General features: G+C 49.0%; 4 protein-coding genes and 1 long non-coding RNA gene across 6 annotated transcripts in view; all 5 read left to right on the top strand.

Annotated features, from left to right (window-relative positions):
- Positions 1–2,927: 2,927 nt before the first annotated feature.
- On the top strand, positions 2,928–10,715 carry LOC138224900 (platelet endothelial aggregation receptor 1). Its single transcript, XM_069183083.1, has 14 exons — positions 2,928–2,940; positions 3,226–3,352; positions 3,476–3,750; positions 3,938–4,141; positions 4,572–4,721; positions 5,373–5,552; positions 6,530–6,646; positions 6,971–7,120; positions 8,603–8,755; positions 9,127–9,342; positions 9,652–9,756; positions 9,840–9,984; positions 10,302–10,516; positions 10,687–10,715. Exons 1-14 carry the CDS (start codon positions 2,928–2,930, stop codon positions 10,713–10,715), a joined length of 2,079 nt encoding a protein of 692 aa, XP_069039184.1.
- Positions 10,716–11,051: 336 nt separating this feature from the next.
- Positions 11,052–12,383, top strand: LOC138224764 (uncharacterized). The gene is made up of 3 exons (XR_011183193.1): positions 11,052–11,258; positions 11,759–11,865; positions 12,247–12,383. It is a non-coding gene; the product is annotated as an uncharacterized lncRNA (long non-coding RNA).
- Positions 12,384–12,452: 69 nt separating this feature from the next.
- On the top strand, positions 12,453–15,585 carry LOC138224899 (signal peptide, CUB and EGF-like domain-containing protein 3). Its single transcript, XM_069183082.1, has 6 exons — positions 12,453–12,457; positions 12,993–13,159; positions 13,553–13,786; positions 14,727–14,914; positions 15,111–15,231; positions 15,431–15,585. The coding sequence occupies exons 1-6, from the start codon at positions 12,453–12,455 to the stop codon at positions 15,583–15,585; spliced, it is 870 nt and encodes a 289-aa protein (XP_069039183.1).
- Positions 15,586–17,551: 1,966 nt separating this feature from the next.
- On the top strand, positions 17,552–21,947 carry LOC138224898 (cuticle collagen 1-like). Its single transcript, XM_069183081.1, has 9 exons — positions 17,552–17,630; positions 18,665–18,826; positions 19,323–19,541; positions 19,976–20,143; positions 20,244–20,405; positions 20,655–20,870; positions 21,166–21,344; positions 21,471–21,600; positions 21,910–21,947. The coding sequence occupies exons 4-9, from the start codon at positions 20,050–20,052 to the stop codon at positions 21,945–21,947; spliced, it is 819 nt and encodes a 272-aa protein (XP_069039182.1). The 5' UTR covers positions 17,552–17,630; positions 18,665–18,826; positions 19,323–19,541; positions 19,976–20,049.
- A 1-nt stretch (position 21,948) lies between these two features.
- Positions 21,949–27,896, top strand: part of LOC107075609 (neurogenic locus notch homolog protein 3) — a 32,085-nt gene continuing 26,137 nt past the window's right edge. Inside the window, exons 1-8 of one of the 2 annotated variants that reach the window (XM_069182818.1) lie at positions 21,949–22,106; positions 22,705–22,867; positions 24,250–24,353; positions 24,957–25,136; positions 25,248–25,454; positions 26,122–26,301; positions 26,514–26,705; positions 27,567–27,788. In XM_069182818.1, the coding sequence (XP_069038919.1) occupies positions 22,088–22,106; positions 22,705–22,867; positions 24,250–24,353; positions 24,957–25,136; positions 25,248–25,454; positions 26,122–26,301; positions 26,514–26,705; positions 27,567–27,788 (1,267 nt within the window). In that variant the 5' untranslated portion in view covers positions 21,949–22,087. Of the gene's footprint in view, positions 22,107–22,704; positions 22,868–23,768; positions 23,919–24,249; positions 24,354–24,956; positions 25,137–25,247; positions 25,455–26,121; positions 26,302–26,513; positions 26,706–27,566; positions 27,789–27,896 lie in introns of those variants that run through there. The other variant, XM_069182819.1, reaches the window with a different exon arrangement.

The raw sequence follows: 27,896 nt of genomic DNA, 5'->3' as shown, positions 1-27,896 counted from the left end.
TTTTTGTGTTAGTCTGAGTATAGTTTGAATCACATTTTGTGCCTCGGCTACTGTAACACTGGGCTGTCTGTGACAGGGGTCCTATTCTGCCCAGGGTGGGGCTGAGGATGTTGGACACTGCAGCCCATGTGACCCAGGGATGTTCTGCGGCTCCTCTGGGCTGTCTGCTCCACAGGGGGTTTGTGCCCCCGGCTTCTACTGTGCTGGCGGGGCCACCACAGCCACCCCGGTAACACTAATAACACAAACCATGCCCTCTACACACTCTTGTGTTACATCACGCCCCCGGAGAATTCACCGCCCTTAATCAACTCCTTCACATTCCAGTGCAGTTTCCAATGAACTAATCAGACACACCTTCTTCCACCTGCCTTCTGGATCTCGACTTACATCTCTGAGGATGTACTGGTTTTTGGCCTGACCTCCTGACCCATGTTTTTGGATAAACTTTTGGATTCTGCTTAGGGTCCTTCTTCCACACCGTCACACTTGTGCTGTGAAAATCAATAATGTCTGCAAATCCATGAGGTATTCGACGTCCTACAGTGCAGGATAATGTTGTCTGTGGGACACAAAGGAGAAAGTCAAGCCTAGCAAAGACTTGACCAGCAATCTTTCCATGGGTGCTTGTAGTCACAGGTTCTGGAGAGGGCGCCCATGTCGGCAAATGTCAGTGGCATCAGAAAGGCACATAGTCTCCAGGCTTTCCCAGCTCTGTCGTAGCCCACTGTATAATTTTTGTACTGAACCTCTTGGCCCTGCAGCCTCTTATTTGATTTGTGTGAACAAGTCCAAGCTCTTTCCTGCTCAAATGCAGCGTGTTGTGCACCAGGAGGAGCACATGTGTGATTTCTCTGCTTTGCTCTAATATAGGAATGCTCCTTTGTGCAGGTGGGCGTGTCCTCTGGAGACGTGTGTCCTGCTGGGTATTACTGCCCCTTGGGCTCCAGGCACCCCCGGGCACACCCCTGTCCTCCTGGCACATGGAGCAACGCGGTGGGAGCGCACAATGAGAGCTCCTGCTGGCTGTGCCCTGCGGGGTTCTTCTGCAATGGCACAGGCCTCAGGCAGGCCACAGGGCTGTGTGCCCCAGGTACGACCTGCCTGCTCCTGCACAACCGTCCCATCCGGGACACCATCCTATAGCATGTTCCCAGCTGACACCACCATGGAAATGGTGCACATCCTCCTGTTGTGTTTCTCTTTGGTGCTACAGGGTTTTATTGCCTGCGGGGTGCAACGTCGCCAATGCCCCTGAACGGTGTCACGGGTGACAAGTGCCCCCCAGGGTACCACTGTCCCCAAGGCACAGCTGTGCCGCAGCCCTGCCAGGATGGGACTTTCTCCAACAGTACAGGTGCGCTCTCGTTATGACTGTAAGAAACGCTGCAGACAGGCAGATCTCGTTCGGCTCAGCTGGCTTGCTGGCGGTGTCAGTAGCTAACTGATGTTGAGAGCCATCAGCTTTGACAACTTGGCTGAGTAACTTATTCTAGTCTCCCAGAGCCATTTGTGTGAAGAAATGCTTCCTGTTCTCAGCTTTAAATGCACTTCCTCATAGCTTCCTCTTGTGTGCTCTGGATCGAGATTTAGTGGTCATTCTGAAGAAATCCGCTGGGGTTGGCTTCGTCAATGCCTTTGTAGATTTGAATACCTTCATAATAGTCTCTGCTCAAGACTCACGAGGTTTGGTTCTTTGTTGATCACAATTGAACAATTATTGTAGACCTTTCAAGTGTGCTGGCTGTGCAATAGAAACATAACATCTCTCCACGATTGTTATCATAGTTTTTGTGACGGCTAACCTGGACCTTTTACATCCCTAGTGGTGTAGATATGACAAGTAGTGACAAAATATTCCCACAGGAGTTGTGCGGGACAGTAATTGTGCACACTGGCTGGTGGTTTTGATTTTGCAGGCTCTGCAGAGTGCCTGGAATGCCCTCCAGGGTTTTACTGCCTGCTAGATCAGGGGGTTCAGATGTGCCCGGAGGGGCATTACTGCCCTGGGGGCACGGGAATGGATGTGCTACCCTGCCCGCCTGGCACATACAGCGCAGCGCCCGGGCACAGTCAGCTGGAGCAATGCCTACTCTGCCCTGCTGGTAAAAACCTAGCATGCTGTATGTCTGACTTCTGTGTAGGCTCCTGGGATTCCCCAGTGCAGTGTTAGAGCCAGTGCAGTTGTGAAAAATATAAATACGTGATGACTAGCCTAGAGTCATGTTGTCATTGTGACGAATTTTAATTTCTAGGACTATTTTAGCCTCGCTTAGATCATGATTTTCCATTCCATGTTAATGACTATTTAAAGCAGACAATGAATCCAGCTGAAAAAGTTTCCCTCCTGTTGTGCTAGTTTATCTTTTCATGCCCCTGCTAAATTCTTGGCAATACTAAATTTCTGCAATTCAATAGAATAATTTGAACTTTTGAACTCCCCCTTTATAACAAAATCACTTTTTTTTTACTAAATCACTTTTTTTAAGTAAGAGCAAGTCACAGTTTATACTGTAAATATCAAAACATCTTTTGTCACACTGAACCAAGAGCAAGCAGTCACATGCCCTGCCAGCGCCACCTCCTGTTGAGTTATTGCCGTTTAATTGCCAGTACTTTGCTTCCCTTCATTGCTTCACCTTCTGTGTCACAACGGTCTGAGCTTCTTAGCCAGGCCTTCATTGTCAATAGGAATGTATTTTTGAGTGGCTTATCTGGCTTAATAAAGGATTATTATGATACTTGCACGCTTTTGAAGGCACAGTGAATGTCCCTTCTCTTAGTTACCTCCTGACGTCAAACTAACCTGTTGTGTTCTCCTCTCTTTTCAAAGGGATGTACTGTGAGGAGTGGGGCCTGGCACATCCCACAGGCCCGTGTCAGGCTGGATACTTCTGTTTAGCGGGTAGCTGGTCTGTCTTTTCTACATGCCTATTCCCGGTGAATGAGTGGCTAGCCATAAGATCCTATTCCTTAATAAAGAACCTTGTTTGCTGATATGCTGAACAGGTTTTCAGACCACATGCTAAACTGCAGGAACGGCCACCCCTGCTGCTTGATGCAGGTTTTTATATTACTTGCACGTGCTGCTTATGGTGCTGATAAAGAACTGGTTTGTACGGTATAGCTCATTGAATAAGAGAGTGTGAGATTACTGTCCGACTGTTGCTCATTAACATCCGTGTCGGCGTAGTGAAGCTGAGAGTTTTTGCTTGCTCTGAACAGGAATCAACTTCAGGAACCCCGATGGGAACATCAGCACGGGCGTGGGGGGGCCCTGTCCTCGAGGGCACTTCTGCCCTGCTGGCACCAGCCTGCCCCTGCCCTGTCCGCTGGGGTCCTTCTCTGACAGGTCAGGCTGACGGGGGGGCCCAGCCGCAGTGAGGAGGCGCTCCGGCGGTGTGCACTCTCCCATGACCCACCTGCGCACGAGCAGATGTTTTTTGGAACTGGAACGCCTCCTTTCTGCGATCAGATCGGTGTTTTGCACGCACGGAAATGAGCTCTGCATGTCCAGAAATGAGAATACAAGCCTACTGGTGCTTTCGTTTGGGAGGAGTGATAATGTGGCCCCCTCCCCCCTCTCTCTCTCTGTCTCCCTCTGTTCCTGGGACAGCCTCCATGTGTCTGCGCAGTCGGGCTGCAGTCCCTGCCCCCCAGGGCAGTTCTGTGACGTGGAGGGGCTGGTCCAGCCTTCAGGACTGTGTAGAGAGGGCTTCTACTGCCCCAGAGGGGCTATCTCACCCATCGGTAACAATTCTTTTGAATACATTTTTCTGGGTTGCAATCCATTGGCTCCCTGTCTTTGGCTGTCTCTCGCACAGGGAGAAATAAAGACAGGTGCGGTAGATCCACAACAGGCTGGTGGACAGATACTGTAGGTACGGAGGGTGTGCAGTGGGGATGACGACCGAATCTCCCTCTTCCGTCTCTGCAGGATCTGGAGGAGGAGGCCGGCCTTGCCCCGCTGCCCACTACTGCCCCGCAGGCAGTGCCCAGCCCCTGCCCTGCTCGGCGGGCACCTACGCCAACCTGACCGGCCGGGCCCGGTGTTCCCGCTGCAGGGCGGGGTACTTCTGCCCAGAGAGGACCAGCACGTACAGCTCCTTCCCCTGCCCCCCCGGCTTCTACTGCCCCGATGGTAACACACTCGCCTGCTCCAAGTGCTCCAGATAGTGCTCAAAGAAACGAACCTAGTACACCATTCCAGGACATTCGATCCAGTGATTAATAATAAGAATTCACTTCCGAACATGTATTTCCTTGTATGGTTATTTTTATACCACATAAATGTTCTATCTTTCTACATGACGTTGGAGTTAAATGTACAGAAGGCAAATTCAGAGTTTTTTTAACGAGCTGTCTTTCCAATTCAATTACCATAGACTGAGCACAGATCCTAATAACCATACAAAGCAACAGTTTGAGAAAAAACAGGTTTATTGTTGTTTATGGAGTGAACTCTTTGCCTGACGTTTGGTCAAATTCACACTGTAACCTCTCCCTGTAAGCGCGGGAGAAGAACGATTTCAGCCTGAGAGATAATACTTACAATGCTGTTCTGAATCTAGGCACCAGGTATGCCACTGAGTTTCCCTGCCCCAGGGGCTACTACAACCCAGAGCCCATGACCCAGAGCGTGGACAGCTGCCTGCCCTGCCCTCCTGGCCATTACTGTGAGAAGGAGAGGCTCACTGCTGTGTCAGGAAAATGCAAAGCTGGTTAGTGGAAGATTTGTATTTACTCCCATGCAATTGACATATGGCCTATTCAATGATGTTTGAATATGTTAATTGAGATGCTCAACCCTTCAAAGGACAGAGTTGCCAGTTCTTCCTGTTATTCAAACGAGATGGAAAAAGCTTATTTTAGCCTGTCTGGAGTGCTGTATCCCATGGGCACGAAGACAGCTGTTGCAGACGGCTCACATCCCCTTCCTCCACGGTGACTCACCATCTTCTGTGTGTAAGAGATGGCATTTGTCTGCAGGGTGTAGGAACATCTGCTTTGATACCAACAAACTGACCTCTGTGTATTCTTGCCTCAGGCTAATTCAAATCATGGTGAGCATGTGCAGGAAGCCTCTGTGCTATTATTGTGCTCTGTGCCTTTACACTGCAGCAGTGCTGGGAAATTTAATGATTTCCTTCACCGTTCAAAAGGCCAGTTTTACTACACATAGATTTGATCCCCTTTTCCAGTAAAGGGAAATAATATTTTTCATCCTCTAGTGTTGCAAAGTGCTGACCATTTGTGTGACGATTAACTGGGTGAATTAGCCAGTACTCAGTGCTCGCTGGACACACAAGTGTCCAGAGTCAGAATCATCAAACACTGCTATAAACTCCTGCGCTCCCCCTCTCTCACGTCAGGTTGGTTCTGTGTGTCTGCTGCTTGGAACTCCCAGCCCTTCGACTTGGACAACTACACTAATGCCAACTGCCTGTGCCCAGCCACCTCCACGGGAGGAAAGTGCCAGGAAGGGTACTACTGTCCCGAGGGGAGCTCTGAACCCCTGCTCTGCCCTCCTGGCTCCTTCTGCAACACGTCAGGTGCAGTGCTCCGTTTCCTGACCTCATACTGTAGCTCCCCAGCTGTCCTCTCTGTTGTTCTTTTTAAGGTGGATCTGTCACCCAATGCAGAAGAGGCAGCCCTTCTTAGCATTTCTATAAGACCACCTTATTGCAAGCAGGAGCTATTTCCTTTGTGATAAAATTAGTCACACTCTCTTTTTCTTCAAGTTTCTTTCTTTAGTGCTGTTAAATGTACTGTATTTCTCCATTGTTTCTCCATTGTTTTTGCTTTCAAGTGCCTTTGCTTTTTCAAGGTCCTTGAGATTTTGTGTCATGAGAGGCATTGTATAAAATAAAGAGTGTTATTCCACAAGATTGCTAGCCAAGCAACCATCTTAGAATAAAGTAGTAGGATAAAGTATCTCTCACTTCTGCTTCACCTGCTTTCAAAGGGAACTTTCTTATTCCTTCCTCTGTGCAGTTTCCACCCAAAGTTCTTGGACTCCATCCCATTTCTGTTCTTAAATTTGTTGTAAATAATGAAGTCATCCAAGCAAGATGTCCTCTTTTAAAGTGATGCAGCCAATGGAAACCAAGTGCCAGCACACCTTCAACTGTAAACACATTTAATCTTTGAACTGAGGAGAAACCTACAGCATGCTGTTCAGGATCCACAGCGGTATTTTAACAGCAGTGTCTCAGTTTCAGGAGGTTTTTGGATGCATTGTTATTTCCATCTGTGTAACATATGTGTAACGTGATGTTGAATAAGGTGTGAGTAATGTATGAGTAACATGTGAGTAACACGTGAGTAACATTTGAGTAACATATGAGTAACACATGAGTAACACAGCTAATGTGTGAGTAATGTGTGGGTATCACATGAGTAAACGCATGAGTAACATTTGTGTTATGTGTGAGTAACGTGTGTGTGTGTGTGTGTGTGATGACTGTGGCTTGGTAAAAGAGACCGTGGGCCAGTACCAGTGCAGCTGTGCTGTATGTGCTCCCTGCAGGGCTGTCTGAGCCCACGGGGCTGTGCTTTCCTGGCTACTACTGCACTGGAGGAGCCACTCATCCCAAACCGACAGATGGACTCACAGGCAACATCTGCCCACCTGGAACGTACTGTGGTAATTTCCTTCTCCTTGACGTGTACCACTCACCACTGACACCACTCTCGTCTACCTGTAAACCAAAGAGCTGAAGTGCTTCTGCCACTTTGTGGAGAGCACATCCCATGACCGTGTCCACTCTGAAGTATATTTAACATAGTTATGTAAATCCGGTATAGTCTGTCTGTCATTCGTTCCTTGAGCAGACCATCACGCTGTCTGTGTAGGAGATCTGGAGAAACTAGGCAGAGATGGTGACCCATCAACAGGCCACTTTCTGTTCTGCTGAAATATGGACTAACCACCAAGGCTGCAGTGTTGTTCTCTGTGGCTCCTGTTCAGGCGTTGGCGCGGGGGAGCCTGCGCTGTGCCCTCCAGGAACTTTCTCCAGCGTGGCCGGCCTGCCCGGGGAGAGGAACTGCCAGCTGTGCCAAGAGGGCTTCTACTGCGAGGACGCAGGCCTGGAGGCTCCTAGTGGCCCTTGCACTGAAGGTGAGTCTGATCAGGCTCGCACAACGATCTTCCCTTTGAGCTGTTCCTGGAGTGGACACCTGCAGTGGCCAGTGTGTCTGGGCATCCCATTAAACAATTACGTTTTAATGTGCAGCAGCCCTTCATACGGGGGTTCTCAATCCTGGTCCCAGACGTCCACACACCTGCTCAGTTTGGTTCCACCCACCTCTCAGTTACACAACTGAAGTATTAATTGACTTACTGTAACAATAGAACTGTTGGACTGCTTTCTGCTCTTAAATTGGGTTGACGTTACCTTTGAACTACTGCATTTGAGAAGCTAAAATCCCAATGCAAATATTCCCATCAAGCCACACGAGTAGCTCAATTCAGGCTGTGATTAGATAAACTGGGCTGGAATAACATCTACAGTATGTCCAGGATTGGGATTCCCTGCCTTATTACTTGGGAGTGGTGGCTCTGTGGCTAAGGATCTGCTCCTGGGGCTGGAAAGTTGCCAGTTCAAATCCTGTGTCTGGCAGAGGAATCCTACTCTGTTGGGCCCCTGAGCAAGGCCCTTAACCCCTGGGGCACTGTATAAAGGGCTGACTCTATGCTCTGAGCCCAAGCTTCTCTCTCCCTGCCTGTGTGTCTCATGGAGAGCAAGCTGGGATATGTGTGGAAAGGTCCATCACTGTCTAACCCCAGACACTGATATTAGTGTTTGGGGATACTTTTATCTTACTGCACATACAGGAAATGCTATCAATTACCATTCACAAGCACAAGGATGCCACTGTCTTTCTTTGACACTTTCACTCCAGTTCAGTCCAACATAGCCCAATCACCAACCTTGACCATCACCCTAACCCCTGGTCAAAACCCTCACATGAACACTTGACCCTCTAAAATGTGATGGAGTCTGCTAGCAGAATCTGTATGTTACTCTGTACCCATTTAGTGGTGGGAGCTGTGAATTCCTGCTGAAGTCACATGCTTAACTCTTTACCTTCACGCTTGCTTTAGCACAGATACTTCTCCCTCCCTGTACTGAACTCCCACCTGTACTAAACTACTGATGGGGACGGGATGTTTATACTAAACTCCTGATAAGGAAGGAATGTTTTAAGTGCTTTCTGAGTCCTGGAGTTTCTTGAGAAAGCTACCTCAAAGACAGGAGGGGGAGGGTGTAGAGCCATATCCCCTCTGAGCAATACAACAATAAGCCTGAAATGTGTTGCTCCTTGTATGCATACAATAAAGCTTGGCTTGACGAATGGACACTTCAGGCTCGAATCTCTCGGTTTCCACAAATGCTAGCAATATTCCTGAATTTACCAAATGTACCTCTAGGTGATTTTGTATCATTTGTATCATTTCAAGCTTGTCTCTCTAACCCAAGTTATTCAAATCTTCTCAAAAACATTGACATGGTTTTTTCTCTGCTGTGTCCAAGTCCTGCAGTTTATACCAGCTCTGCTGAATTAACAGTTATTTCCCATACCTGCTTGTATGTCTCAGGGTACTGGTGTCCCCCTGGACAAACAGCGAGGACAGCTCTGCCCTGTCCCACAGGCCATTACTGTCCAGAGGGCAGTCCTGCTCCTGTTGTCTGCCCCTCTGGTCACTACCAGCCCCTGGAGAAGCAGGCCACATGTGAACCCTGTGAACCAGGTGAGTCATGTGACCAGGCCAGCAGGGAAATAAGACTTCTGTTGATCCAGACAGTAAACACCCAAAGACCACAAATTTCACTGTTGTCGTTTATTGTTGCCATGAGAACTACTGTAAGCTCTTTTTGCAAACCTGGCCACTGTAAAATTGTACACAATGTTTTGCACTATTCCTGTATTTACTGAGGTCAGTACTCAAAGGAGCTTAACAAGTAGCTAATATTGAAAGTCATGTAACAGAACAACTAGCAGGATTGGGTTGTGTTATCAAGAGGGAACCTCTTGGTTCCATAATTGTCAAAATTAGTGCAGGCAGCATCTGGAAGTCAAAGTATGTTTCGACAGCTTACCAGCTCAACCTGCTTGCTGTAGGTTATTACTGTGATGGGAGAGATGCCCTCTTGAATGCCTCCAATCCCTCCCCCTGCCCAAAGGGACACTACTGTCCCCAGGGAACACGCTCCTCCACCCAGTACGCCTGTCCAGTGGGCACGTTCAACCCCAGAGAGCTCCTGGAGGATGTGCGCGGGTGTCTCAAGTGTAAGCCTGGAAAGTTCTGCTCATTTACAGGACTGTCAGCGCCCTCAGGTAGGCCTGAAGAACCTAGCATCGCTGTCTCCACCATCTTTAAAAAAAAACATTGACATGTGAAATGTTGGTGCTCTAAGGGATAACAAAACATAAGCTTGCCGGAAAACTGTTGATCCAAGAGGTCACAGTTCAGGTCAGGGAGCTAACCTAGGGAAGCACGGGGATTTATCTGGTGGATGCAGACTGCTTGATTCTAATTACAAGAAGACATTTGAAGACTCTTTGCTGCGAAATGATGTGACAGTGCCTGTGAAAGACATGACCGTCCACAAGCAGGGTGTGTGTCCTGCTTTGTGTTCTGTGCAGGAGACTGCCACGCGGGGTTCTGGTGCAAAGCAGGGGCCCAGACAGCCGTCCCCATCGATGGCCAGTCGGGCATGCCTTGTCCTCCTGGACATTACTGTCCCGCAGGTAATGCAGCCCTCCAGTTTCTGGATGGATTATTCAACTGTAGCTCTTTTTTCACTTTGCTGCTTCTCCTCTGCGTCTTGTAGGAGCGCCGTCTCCTGTCCCCTGTCCGCTTGGCTCCTGGTCTAACAGCACTGGTCTTAAAAGCCGGGAGGAATGTCAGGGCTGCCCAGGAGGCTCCTACTGTGCCTCAGCTGGGCTCACTGCCCCCACTGCACCATGCTCTGCAGGGTACGTATCACGCAGACCAAACAATTCATACAGATTAGAATCATTCCCAGACAATTTTTGCAATCTGACTTGAGTTACTTCTGGACTTTTTGAAAACTTGTAATGGGTCATGGCGGATAACTTGTCTGTCAGCATTTCCATAATCGGACTCCCGCCAAAGCTCTAATGCTCACATCATTATCCGAGCCTATTGCTCTTCACTGCTGATTGTATCAATGACAGATCGAGCAGGGTAAAACCTACACCCCTACAGTTGGAAAAACTGAACGTTGCTTCTGTCAGCCTGTGTGCCGATGTTGCTGCTGTCCCGGTTGCAGGTTTTACTGTGCTCAGGGAGCCACTCTGCCCTCCCCTACGGATGGCACCACTGGGGGACTCTGCCCAGAGAAGCACTACTGTCCCAAGGGCTCGGCTGAGCCCGTGCCGTGTCAGCAGGGGACCTACATGACAGCGACACAGGCGACTAAGTGCTGGCCGTGTCCTTCTGGCAGCTACTGCATGACAGGCGGAGAACCGCTTATGTGTCCTCCAGGTAAGCAGGACGATATCCTCCCGATGTCATGTGCTTTTCTCCCAAGATTTATCCCATTCCAAGGAGGTTATAAAAGAGGTCCGGGTAGGTTGGACACTAATCTTGCACATTTTCACTCACCTACATATATAAGTCTTGCACACTGATCTCCCCTCGGGTTTTCCGGACAGGCTTTTCTCACAGCTACTGTAGGCTATGAGTGTCATGCCACATACTCTGCACATTTTGTCCCTCTATAGCATTCGTTAGGATCTAACTAAAGTATCGAAATTGGAAATGATGTAAGAGACTGGCTACAAACTACCAAAATGTTGACAAATTTTTCCTGTTTCACTTCAAACACACATCCAGAAGGATGCTGCCCAGAGAAACAAACAAAGTTAAACGCCTCCAATCCCCTGTCAATGTTGCAGAAACATTGACAGTGAAAATAATGCCTGTTCTCTTATTAACAGCTCATCGTTAAAAGATCCGGGTTCTTTGTTGAGCAATGGCTTGCATTCTCACACTTGTGATCTCGCAGGGTTTTACTGTCCAGAGAGAAGTGGGCATAACTGGCGGCCCTGCCCAGTGGGGACATACAGCCCAGATGCAGGCCTGGCGCAGGTGTCCCAATGCAGGGAGTGCGACGGGGGAAAATACTGCGCTTTGAGCAACGCCACCGTTGTCACTGGAGACTGCTGGGAAGGGTATTACTGTCTCCACGGCAACGTCTCCCCTCAGCCACACGGCCTTGCCATGGGTACAGTACAACAATCGCCGGACCCCAGGAGGATGCCTTCTGTTGCTTTTCTTTACACATTTACGGGAAAGAAATTCAAGGGGGCCCAGATGAAAGCTGTATTTTTCTATTTCTTTATAATTCATTTGAGTATTGAGAGGCCTTGAGCATTCAGATGTCTGTGCTGTTCCCTGCATTCGTTTTCAACTTGTTTCAGTTTCTCCCACTCCTTGTAAAACCAGCGATGTGTTCAAAGCTGTTCTTCAGTAATGCCAGCTCATATTCTCACACTGCAATGTGATACTTGATGAGCTTTCTAGTTATTAATATCAAAGTTACCCGACTTCATCATCGAGGTCAATGAAAAACAAGCATGGCATAACTGAGATTTGTAGTGTACAAAGGGTAAAAATCTAGATTGCTCAAACATAATGCAGGTCTCCCAGTATATGCAGAGGTGCTGGGGTGTGGTGCTGAATGCTGTGTGAGAAGATGTGCTGGTGTTTGACCCTGGCCTCTAGGAGAAGGTGGACCGTGTCCAGCTGGTCACTACTGTCCCCGAGGTACAGCAGAGCCCCAGCCATGCCCCGCTGGCACCTTCAGTCAAATGACCAGACAAATCTCACAGGTAAGAAGGAGAGGCCACTGCAGTTGTTGCCTTGTTTACACTGGAGACTGTCTGTCCACTTATGTGGTGCTGCAGCTCTACAAACAGTATTGAAATACAGTCGATAGTCATGTGCACTACACTTTGTCTTGGTTTTATTCATAAGCATACTTTTTTTAATCATAAGCATACTTTTTTTCATCAGCTTTTACATGAAATCGGTTATTATTTTTGTGTATAAATGAATTTTACTGGAAAATATGGGACGTGAGAGTTGGAATATGGCACCACTGGATGTGCGCCTCATTGAAAATGACATTTTCTGTATCAGTGGTGTGCAGCAGACATGTACTTGTTGACTGTCTGGTCCTGGGTTAACTGTGGTGATGCTGTCCTGTCCAGGAGAACTGTATGCTGTGCCCTCCTGGTCATTACTGCGGTGCTCCTGGTCTCACCTCGCCAACGGGGGAATGCTGGGAAGGATTCTACTGTTACCAGGGGGCGGTGCTCCCCAACAATCCAATCAGAGACGAGAAGGGCGGGCCCTGTCCACCAGGTAACCGTCGCCTGGTGTTTCTGCAGCCCGAGTGGCGATTCAGTTATAAAGAATGCTGTAAAAAAGATGTTGTGTTATTGTTCTGTACTGAAGCACCGGCATATTTTCTGTTGTTAACTTGTTCATTGTGGCCTTCCTGGCTGCAGGGTATTTTTGCCCCAGAGGCAGTGCTGCTCCTCAGCCTTGTCCCGAGGGGACCAGCAGCACACTGGAAGGCCAGGCCAGCTGCAGCCCCTGTGCTGAAGGGTGAGATCCAGTCCCGTTTCCACAGGCTACAGTACCTGTTCTTTCTGTCCCTGCCGAACTGACCCACTCCACTGAGCGCCACCGTCAGACCAGAAGCCTAGTGATAACTGCTGAAATCCCAGTGTAAACAAAAACAGGGCCCGACAGTTTTCCATTCATACACAAAATGGCTTGACAGAGAACATGCGACAGGGGATATGAGGCTTTTAAAATATGAAAATATGTGCTGTATTACACCCCACCTGTGAAATAAGTCTGCCTGGACTCATGGTATCAGCAGTGCTGTTCTGTGATTTATCCTGCTTTTCTCCTTGTGCCTGACACTACCGACTGCGTCTCTGCACAGGTTCTTCTGCCCTGGCAACACGTCCTCCTACGCCGGTCATGAATGTGCTCCAGGGCACTACTGCCCGGCAGGAACCAGCTCCCAGAACCAGTACCCCTGTCCACCTGGCACACACAACCTGCTGACCCAGAGACGCAGTCTGCAGGACTGTCTGCCCTGCCCACCAGGTGAGTCCAGGGAACCACGTTAACTCTTGTCAAGAGCCTGAATCCCAAGTGACAGTCCCAGCTGAAAAATTCTGTAAAAACTGTGCCACTTTGCATCTTTAGAATTCATGTTTACAGACATATTCATTTGGCATTTGTTGCTGTATATTGAGACTCCAAATCTGCCACACGCGTTCCACAAATAGTGAAATTAGCAGCATTTTAATACTCTAGAAAGGACAAAACTGCACCTGTAGACTTCACTGGAGTTTTATCTTCTTTCCTGAAGCAAAGTATTTGTTTTTTTAATAACATACTTCAATACACCTTTGAGCCTTAGAGACTGGTTTCTAGAAGTACAGGAAATTCACTTCTTGCTCGTTTTATTCCTGTCATGTCTTCATGTCTTCACAGGTTTATTCTGTGCCTCCTCAGGCCTGAGAGAGGCCAGTGGCCCGTGTGCCGCAGGGCACTACTGCCAGGCTGGGGCAGTGACCCCCTTTCCTCAGGATGGCCTGACAGGTGATATCTGCCCCAGAGGTCACTACTGCCCCCAGGGGTCTGGGGTCCCACAGGCTTGTCCAGCTGGTCACTACAGCAACACCACCAGGAACGCAGCTCTCTCTCTCTGCCTGCTGTGCCCTGCAGGTCTGTGTTTCTGCCCTCTGCCGCGCTCACATATTAAACCACTAAATTTAAAAGGAAAGTGGGTCTAACAAGGAAAGAGGATTTGGATTTAAGAGGAGAGTGAGTTAAATTCAGGCTCATTTTGGCAATTTACACAAAATTGTTTCGGTTGCAGTAAAAAGTTACAGTAAATGTTTATGGCAGTTTTTGAATGAAGTGTCACGCCCCACACTCTCCCTCGCAAACGGCGTTGCATTCCCAAACCCACTGTTTCACAATCTCACTCCTAATTGAACCCATCACATTCTCACATGCACCAGATTCCACAAATTCTCACTCCCAAACCAATTATCCAACCACAGCCCTTTCCTTTCAGTATTTAAACTTCCCTAACACACCTACCCTTGCTCACTATTGAGAAGCCTCTAGTAGAACTCTCTTGTGTGCATTTCCAGACCTATTGCCTAGTACTTAACTTTGCTCTTGCCTTTTGGATTTCCCTTGTTACTAGACTCTTTGCCTCCCTTTTGGACCAAGCCCCTGGGTTATGTATTTTGGTTTGTCCCTGTGCTACTCCACATCCTGTGAGATTCACGGTTATGCATAAGGATCCTCCTATTCTACCAATTGGTTCCCTGACATGGAGTTTCCAATTAAGTTCTTGAAATTCCTAAATCCTCGTGTTTACTGGTTGAGAGACTGTGTCAGTAGAGCCCAGTGACCGATCATTTGTCCCCTGCTTCGAGATGAGCCCTGTGTTTAGGCGTTGTGAGAATGTCGTCCTCATCCTTCACAGGTGGAAATTATCCTCCCTCTGCTTTCACAGCCAGCAGCTACAGCAAGAACAGGAGCAGTGGGTGGAGGCATTCCCACTGAAAGGCACACGGATCTGTCTTTCCATGTCTTCTGGGATTAGTCCCAAAGCACGTCCTGGATTCCTTGTTTGTGTTTGCATCTCTAGGATTCTCCTGTGAGGCCTCAGGACTGTCTGCCCCGTCTCAGCCCTGCAGGGAAGGTTATTACTGTCCCCCTGGACAGCTGTCCAGCAGCCCCGTCTCCTTCACATGCTCGGCTGGACACATGTGCCCCCAGGGCAGTGCCTCCCAGACTCCCTGTCCCCCAGGAACCTACCAGGACCATCCTGGGCAGGTGAGGACACAGAGGCAGCTTTGATCTTCCTGGCCCCAGGTGTCAGATCTCCCGCGAGTCTTGCGTCTTCAGGATTTCGATTACACACCAGTTCTGTTCACGATCTACAGTACAGAAGTCATTAACCTGACAGGGAGATGCTTGTAATGGAGGATGTTACTCAAGCTCTCTTCTCTTTCATCATTTGCTTTGCCAGGCAATGTGCAATCTCTGTCCTGCCGGCTTTTACTGCGCGGGCGCCCTGCACCCCGAGACTGGGGTCCTCAGTGGGGTGCTGTCTCCAGTTCCCTGCCCCAAAGGACACTACTGTCCAGCAGGTAGGACAACGTCACACTAGAAATACATTTCCACAATTTCTCATCACCTGCATGGTCATGGTCAAGATGAGGCAAGCCACTTTCTTTCGCTCCAGGATTCCTTACAACATTTTATTCTTTTTTTCCCCCCTCATGTTGAACCCCAGAAACAGATCCTTGATATTCATGGGGTCACGGGTTCTGTGCTTTTTCCTGAAAGGTGTGGCAGCTGGTGTGGAGTTCCCCTGCCCAGCCGGCACTTTCAGTGGCCAGGCCGGCCTCGCCCGTGCCAGCGAGTGCGTGCCCTGCCCACGGGGGAAATACTGCAGTTCAGCTGGTCTGACTGCACCTACGGGAGACTGTATGCCTGGGTAAGAGAACTGGTTTTCCCTTTCAGCAGCAGTACAATTCACACTGGCGTGGCCCAGTGCATTATGGTTCTGTACGCTCTGGACACTTCAATTGCCGTGCTGTCAAAGTATCAAACATGTTCATGACTTGAAACTGCAGTTTTTTTTATCGGTATACCTATGCAGCTATATTGTGTTTGTTTAAGAAATGCTCTCCCTCTGATGCAATCTACCTTGAGTACTTCCAGCTGGAGTCTGTGACATGCTGTGTCTGTTTGCTCAGGTTCCTCTGCTCTCAGGGCTCGCTCTCCGCACAGCCCACTGGGGGTGCCGGCGGGGGAAAGTGCCCTCCGGGGTCCTACTGCCTGCTGGGCACAGCTCACACGGTGCCCTGTCCTGCAGGAACGTTCAGTGAGTCAGAGGGTACGAGAACTCGCTAGTGGGGCAGTTTTAAAATGTAAGAGAGTGCAAAAGTAAGGAGTGAGCGGAAAAACTAGTCAGCCCTCTTGTGGAAAGTGGGAGAGGCTTCCTGCTGGTCGGGTCTTGTGATGTGAGACACCAAGGGCATTAGGAAATAAAGATAAGGCAAAACAATTCTGTGCTGTTATGCAACTTACTCCTTTATTATTGCTTTCTAAGGCTTGTAGATCTCTTCCTGCTATAACAATCTCAGCTTGTTCTGCCCCAGACAGCGGAGGTGAGCTTCTGATCCTTGTCTTTTGCCTCTGGCCTGCAGGTGGCGCTTCTGCAGCAGCCTGCCTCCCTTGCCCTCCAGGGCAGTACTGTCAGAGCCCCGGCCTGGATGCTCCGTCCGGACCCTGCAGGGCCGGGCACTACTGCACGCTGGGGGCCATGTCCCCCACCCCTCAGCACAACGCCACAGGTGCTCCGGCGTGCTGTGGGGCGGTTTGGGGGTTACCCGTCCTGGCTTATGCAGAGATCACAGTCAAGTGTCAGGATTGGGATTTTATAGGCTTGGCATGTGGATTAATTTTTTTTTTTGGGGGGGGGGGTTGGTATTTGTCAGTGCTTTGTTGATTTAACAGCATTTTGTGCTGTTTTGGAAAGGCTTTCTTATGCGTGACAGTCTGCCTTTAGAAGACAGTGTCTTCTGCTGGGTATTTGTTTAAATATTACACATCAACAGTGCTTTGCTCTCCTTCCCAGGGCACGCTGCAACATCTCTGCTCAGCTCCTATCAGACCACTGGTGGGGTTTGTCCTGCGGGGCACTTCTGCCCCTCTGGGAGCTCTCTGCCAACTCCCTGTCCCCCAGGTACGCCACACTGCCACTGCCTATTAACTGTGCCATCCACAGAGCTCAGCTGGAAGCACTTGTGATTAAAAAGCGGCACTGTAACATCATAATTTAAGCCAGTTTACAGTATAAGTAGACTATGGTAAGAGACTATGGTAAAACTTGCACCCAAATCCATTATATTTCTAAAGAGACCATGTCAAGATACATACTGTCCATTTTACACTGTGTGTAGGTTTTAGTGATTTATCTGCAATTGTGGATTGTGAATATTACTGTTTATAGAAGGATCTTTTTTAGTTTAGTTTCCTACTTTTTTAAATGTAAAATGCCTATTATTATTATTTTATTATTATTATTATAGGCACCTTTTTGGAGAAGAATGGTGCCAAGTCAGAGGTAGAATGCCAGCCCTGCTATGCCGGCTACCACTGCCCTGATTGGGGTCAGAGGTCACCCAGTAGCCTCTGTTCTGCAGGCTGGTTCTGCCCAGAGGGGTCGGTGTCTGGACAGCAGGCAGGTGAGCGGTGCTACACTGTCTCAACTCAAGTGTTAAGTGACCCTGAGTTCCGTAGGCTGACTAGCCAAAACAAATAACTGCAAATAATTGTCCATTAACTTCTCTATTAATTTAGTAACCTTAGTCTGTTGGGGCTCCTCTCATGTTGCAAGAGCTGAAAAAATTCTTTGTGGCAGGTCATCAGTGCCCACCTGGTCATATGTGCCAACCTGGAAGTGCTGAGCCCGTGGCCTGTCCATCAGGCACCTACCAGCCCCTACCAGGCCACTCTGCCTGTGAACCCTGTCCCTCAGGTAACACCTCTACAAACTATCTGGCTCTTGTGGTCATCATGCCTCATCTGCTCAACGTCTCCTTCGAGAAAGTGTTCTATCTTAGTGTTCGGGCGCCCCGGCTAGCTCTGTTGGTAGAGCATGAGACTCAATCTCAGGGTAGTGGGTTCGTGTCCCATGTTGGGCGCCAGGTCCTCCATGTTGGAGGTTGTCACGATCGCAAACCCCTCCTCTTAAGGGCGCTCCAGCCCTTCCTTGTTTGCCTCATCCCCTGTACCTGCTCCCTGTTCCAGCCACCTTTTCAGTTCCCCCTTAAAAGCCAGACGCTGACGCTATTCCAGGCTCTCCATTGGTTCCTGCATCATGCGATCCCGGGACCTGGATGCGCCTGGCTCCGTTATGGTTTAAGTTTCTGTTTCTTGTTCCCGTTTCCCCTGCCGGTCCCGACCCGGTTCTGTTTCTTTTAATCGTCTGTCTCGGATGGATCTCCTGGCCTTGGACTTTTGCTCTGTTTTGGATTTCCGGTTTGACTCCTCCCTGGATCGTTTGCCTCGGCCACACCTCCCCCGACCACCGGCGCTCCATGGACACGCCCCCCCTGTTTTCATCCCCATCTCCTGCATGCCTTTTTTCCTTGTGTTTTCTCACTCCACCCTGGATTGTGTCGTCTGCATAGGGTCCGGAAAGAACTCTTCCCGTCAGGTTGGGCACAAGGCTAACAACCCTGTCCCATAAAAAACCAAGTGTTACGGGAACAGCAAGAGGACGTTGCTGGCCCTAAGTGCCAGAAGGCATAACGGGCAAACGCCCATCCATCCTAGTGTTCGAGATTGCTACAGGGTCACCAAAAACCCTCCTGAAAGATTTATGCAACTAATTTAACTTGCATTGTGTATCCTTTAGTTGCAATGTTTGTGAGGTGTTGTATTCAGACAACTATTTTATAACTATGGCTGAGGGTCCTTCCTAACGGGAACCATCTCTGCATGTGCAAATGAAATATTTGTTACAGTTCTAGTAAATACGTGACATTCTTCTGATTTTTCCATCACCAGGTTTTTATTGCCCGGAGAGTTCCTCCTCTCCTGCCCCGTGCCCTCTGGGGAGGCTGGGCGAGACAGGGGGTCTGCGATCGGCACAGGACTGTTCCCTGTGTCCCCCTGGCTTCTACTGCAGCACCAGCGCACTGACTCGGCCCACCGGGCCCTGTGTTTCAGGTACTGTGACCCAAAGCTTAGACTTGTTTCAGGATATGGACTGTGCCCGTAACAGTCTGTTCTTTTCAGTCTATGATGAATTAGGGAAATTAACATTTGGCTACCAATCAGAGATGTAACATTCTGATAGGATTCCTTTTCTTTGAAATTCCCCCATATCTAAATCCAGTGTAATAATCATGAATTGATGATGAAAGATGTAAAAATGTTCACCAGGACACTATCTTTCAATGGGCAATGAATGCAGAACATCTTGATCTATTTGCACATTACTATATATTTCACATTATCGATCCTCAGATCGATTATCCACCAGATGGGCTTAGTGGCCTCCTTTCATTGGAAACCTTGTTTATTCTAATGCTTTTTTTAACAATGAGGCATTTTTCATGACCAGATCAAGAATGAATAGTCCTGGATCTCGAATTCTGTTACAACAGGGAGAGAGGCTGTGCTAATGACTTCTCGCGTGTCTGTGCCTTGGGTCTTCTGCCAGGTCACTACTGCTCTCTGGGAGCAGAGGAGCCTGCCCCTGTGCTGAAGGAGTTTGGAGACATTTGCCCCCAGGGGCATTACTGTCCAGAGAGTAGCAGCTATCCTCTGCCCTGCCCAGCGGGTACTTACCAGCCTGACACTGGCGCCAGGGCACACAGGCACTGTCTGCCCTGCCCCCCCGGGAGATACTGTGACTCACAGGGCTCCAGTCAGATCTCTGGTACTGTGCTGCACAATTTCTCCAGGTCACCTGGCTGTTCGGTGTCTGACTGAAATGAGCTGAAATTATATAACTGTACTAGAGATATATATTGCTGGACAGAGGCTTGCTGACCTGAGTTAAATGTTTTTATATCATTTATTGATTATATCAAATGTTTTTATACAATTATTAATTTATATCAGTAATAATAAATTAATATATTTTGCTCTCTTTTTCCTAATGAAGCACAGATGTGTAAAAATTCTCCAAACAAATACTTGCTATTTACTTGTTTACTTACTGACTCATAAGGGTAGTTAAATATGGACTGCATTATGGTTACAGATTGGAGTATTCCGACTGTTTTACTGTTTAATACTAATAGATATTGTATGAAGTATAAATTACCTTCCAGTTCACTGTAATCTTTCTGCCTGCTGTGTTTTCTAAAGGTGTCTGCTCCCCTGGTCATTACTGTACAGGGGGCACTGCCACTCCTGCCCCACAAAGGGGTCCCACTGAGCTCATGTGTTCCATGGATGTCATGTTCAAAGCTACCTTTGCTGAGCTGGTCTTCTGCAGCACTGTCTGCAAGTGCACCATTTCCTCTGAGCTGCCAGGTGAGAGTGTGTTTGCCGCTGGATCCCTGACGCGGTATTCCTGAGGAACTCCAGTTCGGCTGAGAGTGGAAGCGAAGTGAACGTTCTTGTCTTTAAACAGACGGTCCCTGCGCAGACAAGATCAGGGATGGGGGTTCACCTGACTGGTTGAAAAACAGTTTCCAGGTCAATACCTCAGGCCAGACCATGCCTAACACTTTGAGAACACCGCAGAACACAACTAAGCACTGCACTAATTTCACGGGAGACATCTGTCCCAAAGGTAAATATTTGGATTTTAATGCGGAACTTTAACTGATCTGTGAATTTCCCGTCCACTGTGACTTTGTTACACTTTTGTACAAATCTTTACCGTTTCACTTTTTTCTGTTTATTGCAGTCCAACTTCATGCAACCCATTCCAGTATATTTTAGTGTATAGCCAGTTCTTTAACTTGTGGAGAGAAACACTTTCGTCTTACTCCTCACCTGAAATTCACGATTCACGATGGCTGTGTCAATGGACTTGCAGGTTTCTACTGTCCAGAGGGCTCCCCCACCCCCGTGCCCTGCGACCTGGGCTGGTTCTGTGATCGGAGCGGCCTCTCTGCTCCAGCTGGGCCTTGCTCAGCGGGATTCTACTGCCCCAGAGGAGCGTCAGTGCCCCATCCCACTTCCTGCCCCCCAGGACATTACTGCCCCCAGGGCGCCCCAAACCCCTTGTCCTGCCAGCCCGGGACACTGAGACGTGAGTCACGCTGACCGAACCGGGTAGTCGTTCATTTCTCAGCACCAGCAGTTCACAGGGCACTTTGTTTGTCTCATTTTTTGAATGCATCTTGTAATTCCTGCAAAGCAGGAAGAGGTGTGGATCTATATGCACTAGGTGTGTTTGTTTGTAGATGCTTAACAATGAAGTGGCATATGAATTCTATAGATAATATTTCTAAATTTTGATATTTCATTATTTCCCCAGTACTGGCACAAGGCTGGCATTTGTAATGTCTTGAGTGATGAGACGGGATGTAAAAATTTTCCTACAGCTGTTTCTGGTGGAGCTACACCAGCAGACTGCCACCCCTGCCCAGCTGGGCATTACTGTGGGCAGAGTGGACTGGCATTCCCAAGCGGCCCATGTGCCCCTGGGTACTACTGTCCAGGTGGGCAAGTCACTGCCAGGCCGGTGACACACACCTGCACACCTGGTCACTTCTGCCCGGAGGTCAGTGGGGTCCGGATCTCCCGATGCACGCTCCGAATTCAGGAAGGGGTTTTTAAAGGTTTCTCACTGTCCTGTCTTCGTGTTTTTCTCCTTGACGGGCCGGGGGGCTGGACGCGTCCTTCTCAGGGCAGCCCCGGCGAGAGGAGCTGTGCTCCAGGCACCTACGAGCCCAGCCAGGCTCAGCAGGAGTGTAAAGTCTGCCCCGCTGGCTTCTACTGCCCGAGCGAGGGTGGGTATCTCTGCGCCAGCCATGTGGGTAGGAGATCCTTTCCCTCTGCCTTTTTTCTAAAACTGCCATCTATTTTGCATTTCTGCGGTTCCTTGCCCTGCATTTAGATCGGCATGGATGATGCGTATACCAGCCTCCGCTTATAGGGGATTTTTCTCTTCGTGAGTGTGACTCAGTCTTTCACAACATTTCACCTCTCGGCTATTTCCTCCTGGCTTTGAAACCTGGTCCAGCGGCGTCCTGGATGAACTCAGCCTCGGCAGAGTCTTCCTGCCTGCCTTTGATTACAGACGTTGTAGTCAGTTGACTGGTATTTTTTGTTTGTTTACAAAGCAGACGCCTACATCGTCTTCTTCTTCTTCTTTCAGGAGTGATCCAGCCAACACCTTGCCCAGTGGGCTTCTATTGTCTCGCTGGAGCGACGGCAGCCAATCAGCATCCCTGCTCTCCGGGTAGCTATGGAAACCGCTCTGGATTGGCCGAGGCTGGGCAGTGCAGGCCCTGTGAGGCGGGGATGTACTGTAAAGGGACAGGTAGAGGAACGGCTGATCAGTAACTACACCATTCTGACACCTCTCAGAGCTGCAGAGACAGAAGTACAATCCTTGTCAAATATACTGAGGCACTTTCATTGTTGGTGCACCTACAGTAAATCAGTTCGGTTTATTTGTCATATGCACAAGTGTAATGAAATGCGTCTTGGCAAGTATGCTCCAATACAAAGGCATTAAGGAAACACCGAAAACAGAAACACAGAACAGTAGCAGCAACACCAAGTTAAATAACATACATCTTAAAAAAAAAAAAGCCATCAGTGTCAGCCAGTGGTAGGGGTAGAGTTCAGTAATCTGACAGCTTGTGGGAAGAAACTGTCTCTGAACCTGGGCGTATGTGCCTTTATGCTCTATAACGCTTACCAGAGGGGAGAAAAATGAGAAACCAGGATGACTGGTATCCTTAGCGATACTTCACAGTAAATGGTAGAAGCACTCTTTCTTGGAAGGGCTCCTTCATTAATTACAAAGTTGAAAAACAATGACACTTTCTGCAAAAAGAAGACGCCTGTGTTTTTTTTTAATCAGGCAATAAGAAAGCCTGCATCTCTCGCCGCTGTGTGTGTTTGTGTCCAAGGGAACAGCGGGCCCACAGGCCTGTGCAGCGCTGGCTTCTACTGCCCCGGGGGGTCCTCCCTGCCTACCCCTTCTGACGGAGTGACCGGGGGCCGGTGTCCACCAGGCTCCTACTGTCCTGCAGGCACGGGCATGCCACAGCCCTGTCCCAGGGGCACGTTCAGGTACTGAAGCTGCCTGGAAAAAAAAAAACAGCTCCGTGAATTTGCCCCCCCTTCCAAACAGCACAAACGATGAATCCCACCTCATTCTTTCATGCTATGTTTGTGCCGTTGAAAGTAGCGCTTGTACTTTTGCCATTCCAGAGAGATACTGTAGCACCTTGATTTCCAGCTGATCACGTGACCATGCACGGCGACTTTGACCTGCAGTGACCCTGTCTGCCGAGTTCAAGCGCTCTGTTACTGGTGCGAGAGTAACAGTTCTGCAATTGTGTTTCTCTGTTTGCCTGGGTGGGGGAGCGGCAGTTGATTTTGCATTTAATACCACTATCTTCTGTGCATTTGTGTGAACAGGAAAATTGAATATGTCACCAATGCCATACCCTAATCAGAAGAGTTGTGGATATAGCCTTAAAAAGATCACGTTAGCAAGCAACTGCATGCTCTTACAAAGAGGCTTTAACTAGCACCTCTCAATGCTTAGCTGTAGCTGTGTCCTTTTTTTAAAATCTGAAGAAGTAATCAGTTTCTCATTGTTTCATAGACCACACACTGGGACATAACAATATGCAGTATGTTCAGTTATTTTATCTGAAAATAAAAATACTTTCCAATATTTCCGTGTCTGCATGTGTGAGATGGTACAGTTTCCAATGTTTTGCAGTTGGGTTATGAAAATGGACACAGCTACGAAGTATTGAGAGGTGCTGTTTAAAGCCTCTTTGTAAGAGCATGCACTTGCTTGCTAATGTTCGCTTTTTAAGGCTACATCTGCAGCTCTTCCGATTAGGGTGTGACCTTGGTGACACATTTAATTTTCCTGTTCACACAAATGCACAGAAGATAGTGGTATTAAATGCAAAATCAACCACTGCGCCCCGCCCGGGCAAACAGAGAAACACAATTGCAGAACTGTTACTCTCGCACCAGTAACAGAGCGCTTGAACTCTGCGGACATGATCACCTGGAAACCAAGGCGCTTTATCTTGGGGACCACAACAGCACAAGCGCTATTTATGAACTGCAAGAACGTACTGTAGCACTAACGAATGAGGTGGGTTTCATCGTTTGTGCTGTTTGTAGGGGGGTCGATTTCAGGGAGCTATAAAAAACTCCAAAGCATCATTTCTGTCTACCAAACCACACGGTCAGAGCAGTGATGATTTCTGCATCTGTTAACTCTCTATTTGCCAGTCCGTATCTGGACTGGCGTTTTCAACAGAACGTTGAGCAAAGCAGAGAACGTCCGTTTCAATCCGCACGTCAAAGAGTTTTGCTTTTGCTTGAGAGACGAGAGGTTAATTCCTCAGCGTCTGTCTCCCGTCCTGTGCGCCAGGGAGCGGCGCTGTTTCCGCGCTCACTGCGGTTCTCCTTTGCTGCTACAGCGAGAAGTCTGGGCTGACGGACCCGTCGCAGTGCCAGGTCTGCAAGCCGGGGTACTTCTGCTCCGAGCCGGGCCAGACAGCAGTGACGGGCCCCTGCCTGCCAGGTAACCATGGAGACTCCCTGCTCAGCCAAGCCTGGAGCGGAGCAGCTGGCTGGAACTGGATCTGGAAACAAGTTGCTGTTTGTTTTCCTTGTGTGCCTCTTTACTATAAATGACATTGCATGTCTGAGACATTGGGGAAAACTCATTTGTAAAACATTTTTATGTTTTTCTTTTAATCGATCTAAAATATACATCTAGAATTTATATTTTTTTATAGTGCTCTTGCTGTTGGAAGAGGTGTTTGTGGGGCCAGTAGGGGGCGCTCACCCTACAGGCTGTGTGGGTCTTAATGTCCCAGTATAGTAACGGGGGCACTATACTGTAAAAAAGGCACTGTCCTTCAGATGAGATGTAAAAAAAGAGGTTCAGACTCTCTGTGGTCATTGAAAACCCCAGGGCGTTTCTCAAAAAGAGTGGGGATGGTACCCTGGTGTGCTGGCCAATTACCTGTTAAACTCTTTGAGAGAGGTTTCCAGAAAAGCACTATATAAGTGTTAATTCAATTTATTATTATTGTGCTTGTTGTTAAAGATTGCACTGTTAAGTGGATATCACATCTCTCCCGAACAGTGTGCTTTCATTCTTCCTGAACACTTGTTCCAGGTTTCTACTGCCTCGAAGGGTCTCCAAGTTCTGCTCCTACCTCGGAAGCATTTGGGGGCATCTGCAGCCCTGGGCACTTCTGTGAGGGGGGCAGTGGCGTCCCCTCCCCCTGTCCGGAGGGCACACATCGCCGAGAGGGTGGGGGGAGAGCCAGGGCTGACTGCACTCCCTGCCCCGCAGGTGCTGAGAGAATGAGGAGTATTTCTTGCGTCCTTTTACAACAGCGCTTAGACTCGGTCACTCTTTCATCTCGCTGGCGGCTGTTGACGCTCTCCTGTGTTTGGATGCCAGGCTGGTACCAGGCTCTGAGCGGCCAGCCGGAATGTGAATCCTGTCCTCCCGGATTCTACTGCAGCCCTGCTGTCCTGGAGCCTCGGGGCGCGGTTGTCCCCCTGCCCTGCCCTTCTGGGCACTTTTGCCCCAGAGGGACGCCATTTGGCACCAGGAACCCCTGCCCAGAGGGCACATACAGCAGGATCCTGGGCCTGACCTCTTCAGGTAAGCCCTTACAACTGAATCCCTCGTGCCAGCTTGTCTCATCTTCCAGCTGCTGATGGCTCGTGCTGGTATTAGCTAAGACAGGCGTGGAGTACAAGCAGCCAGGAAACAGAAGAGCGAGGCAGATGATTAGAGTTTGTTTCCTGATGTGTCACGTTGTCGAGATCTTTCAGTGATGGGCTGGAAGAGCTTCTTGGATCAGCAAGCTCCAAATATATTGGCAGTTGAGAAAGAGGGACTCCCTTTGCTTGCTTTTCACACGTTGGGGTGGAGCGGTGGCTCTGTGGCTAAGGATCTGCGCCTGTGGCTGGAAGGTTACCGGTTCATATCCCATGGCCGGCAGAGGAATCCTACTCCATTGGGCCCCTGAGCAAGGCCCTTAACCCCAACTGCTCCAGGGGCGCTGTATAGATGGGTGACCCTGCGCTCTGACCACAAGCTTCTCTCCCTGTCTGTGTGTCTCATGGAGAGCAAGCTGGGGTATGCGAAAAGACAAATTCCTAATGCTAGAAATTGTATATGGCTAATAAAGTGATCTTATCTTCTTTTAGAGGTTATTTCTAGTAAAAAAACACTTCCAGGCCTCCAGAATGCTAGTACGTTTGGCAGAGCAGAGAGTAGCACTGTATCTGTGGCTCTCTTGTGACTCGTGCTGTTGGGGCTGCAGCTCAGTGCTCTCAGTGTCCGGAGGGGCGGTTCTGTGGATCGCAAGGCCTTGCGGAGCCCACCGGAACCTGCTCGCCCGGGTTTCTCTGCATTGCTGGGGCCCGGCTGCCCAACCCCAGAGACAACGTCACGGGCATGGCCTGTCCCCGAGGGCACTACTGCCAGCACGGGCTTGTGTCAGGTAGGACTGTGCCTCAGATTAAGTGCACGCTTCCCATCAGACCACAACCTAAAACAATCTGCAGCCGAGGTGCCAAAAAAAAACAGCAGGATTTTTGGAGTGTTCTTTTTATAACACAAGCCCTGTCTTCTTGAGCAGCGTCACTGGTCGGTCACCCGCAGGGGAAGATCAGGACTGAAACGTGTCGGTGAAGAGCCGCTGTGTTTCCACAGGCAGCTGCTCGGCTGGGTTCCTCTGTGACTGGGGCTCCAGCAGCCCGGAACAGCGACCCTGTCCTGCTGGGTTTTACTGCCCCAGAGGGACACAGACCGCCATCCCCTGTGCTGCTGGGACTTTCAGCCCTGTGACTGGGAACAGCCAGCGCTCAGACTGCACACTGTGTCCCGCTGGGCAGTATTGCCAGGGTGAGACAATCGATCAGTATTGCTGTTCCTTTAAAAATTAAGTTGGTACAGTGTATAATAGTATAATATATGGCATATACTGTATATATTACATGGGAAGATATAACAGCAGAGTAATAGAAATATATTTTCCACATTGTTTAGTTTTCCCTATTGATGTGTTGGGGAGTAAGCTAGCATTGCGGGGGGAAACATGACACATATATGATCAAAAATCTAATATTATAATAATAATAATTGCTTACACTTATATAGCACTTTTCTAGACACTCCACTCAAAGCGCTTTACAGGTAATGGGGATCCCCTCCACCACCAGCAGTGTGCAGCCCCACCTGGATGATGTGACAGCAGCCATAGTGCAGCAGAACGCTCACCACACACCAGCTCTCAGTGGGGAGGAGAGCAGAGTGATGAAGCCAATTTTTTTAAAGATAGGGATTATTAGGAGGCCATGATTAGTAAGGGTCAATGGGAAAATATGACCACAGAGAGTCAGGACCTCGTTTTTACGTCTTATCCGAAGGATAGTCTTTTTACAGTATAGTGTCCCCGTCACTATACTGGGGCATTAGCATTAGGACCCACGTGGACCGCAGGGTGAGCCCCCCTGCTGGCCCCACTAACACCTCTTCCAGCAGCAACCTTATATACAGTATCATATATACAGTGTAATATATTTTTATTGTTCTGCTGTTGCTTCATACAAAGGAGCTCATTTCTCGGCACGCTGCAAACCGATTCTGTTGCGACGTGTGCCTGTAGTCTGGTCTTGGGGGTTTGCCTGCAGGTGTGTACAGCACTGCCCGGGGAATCTCTTGTGGTGCTGCTGCTGCAGTTCTGCCTTGTCCATCTGCCCTCAGGCTCAGCCAGCGCTGCTCCGGACGGCCTGTGCTCTGTGGGGTTTTACTGCCCTCCTGGTCAGACCTCCCCCACTCCCGCTGCTTTCCGCTGCCCTTCTGGGCACTCCTGCCCCCCGGGGTCTCCAGCACCCCAGCCCTGTGACATAGGATCCTTCCAAGCTCAGCAACAAGGGGAGTCCTGTGACCTCTGCCCTGCTGGATTCTACTGCCACTCACTGGAAGGTAAATTCGATGTGCAGAAACACAGAGGCAGATGCATAACTTTCTATATATATTTTTTTTTTACTCTTACACTTGTATAGTGCTTTTCTGGACACTCCACTTAAAGCA

This window comes from Lepisosteus oculatus, chromosome 23 (assembly GCF_040954835.1).
Source record: "Lepisosteus oculatus isolate fLepOcu1 chromosome 23, fLepOcu1.hap2, whole genome shotgun sequence".
Classification (NCBI taxonomy): Eukaryota; Metazoa; Chordata; class Actinopteri; order Semionotiformes; family Lepisosteidae; genus Lepisosteus; species Lepisosteus oculatus.
This window is presented reverse-complemented; position numbering and strand designations above follow the sequence as displayed.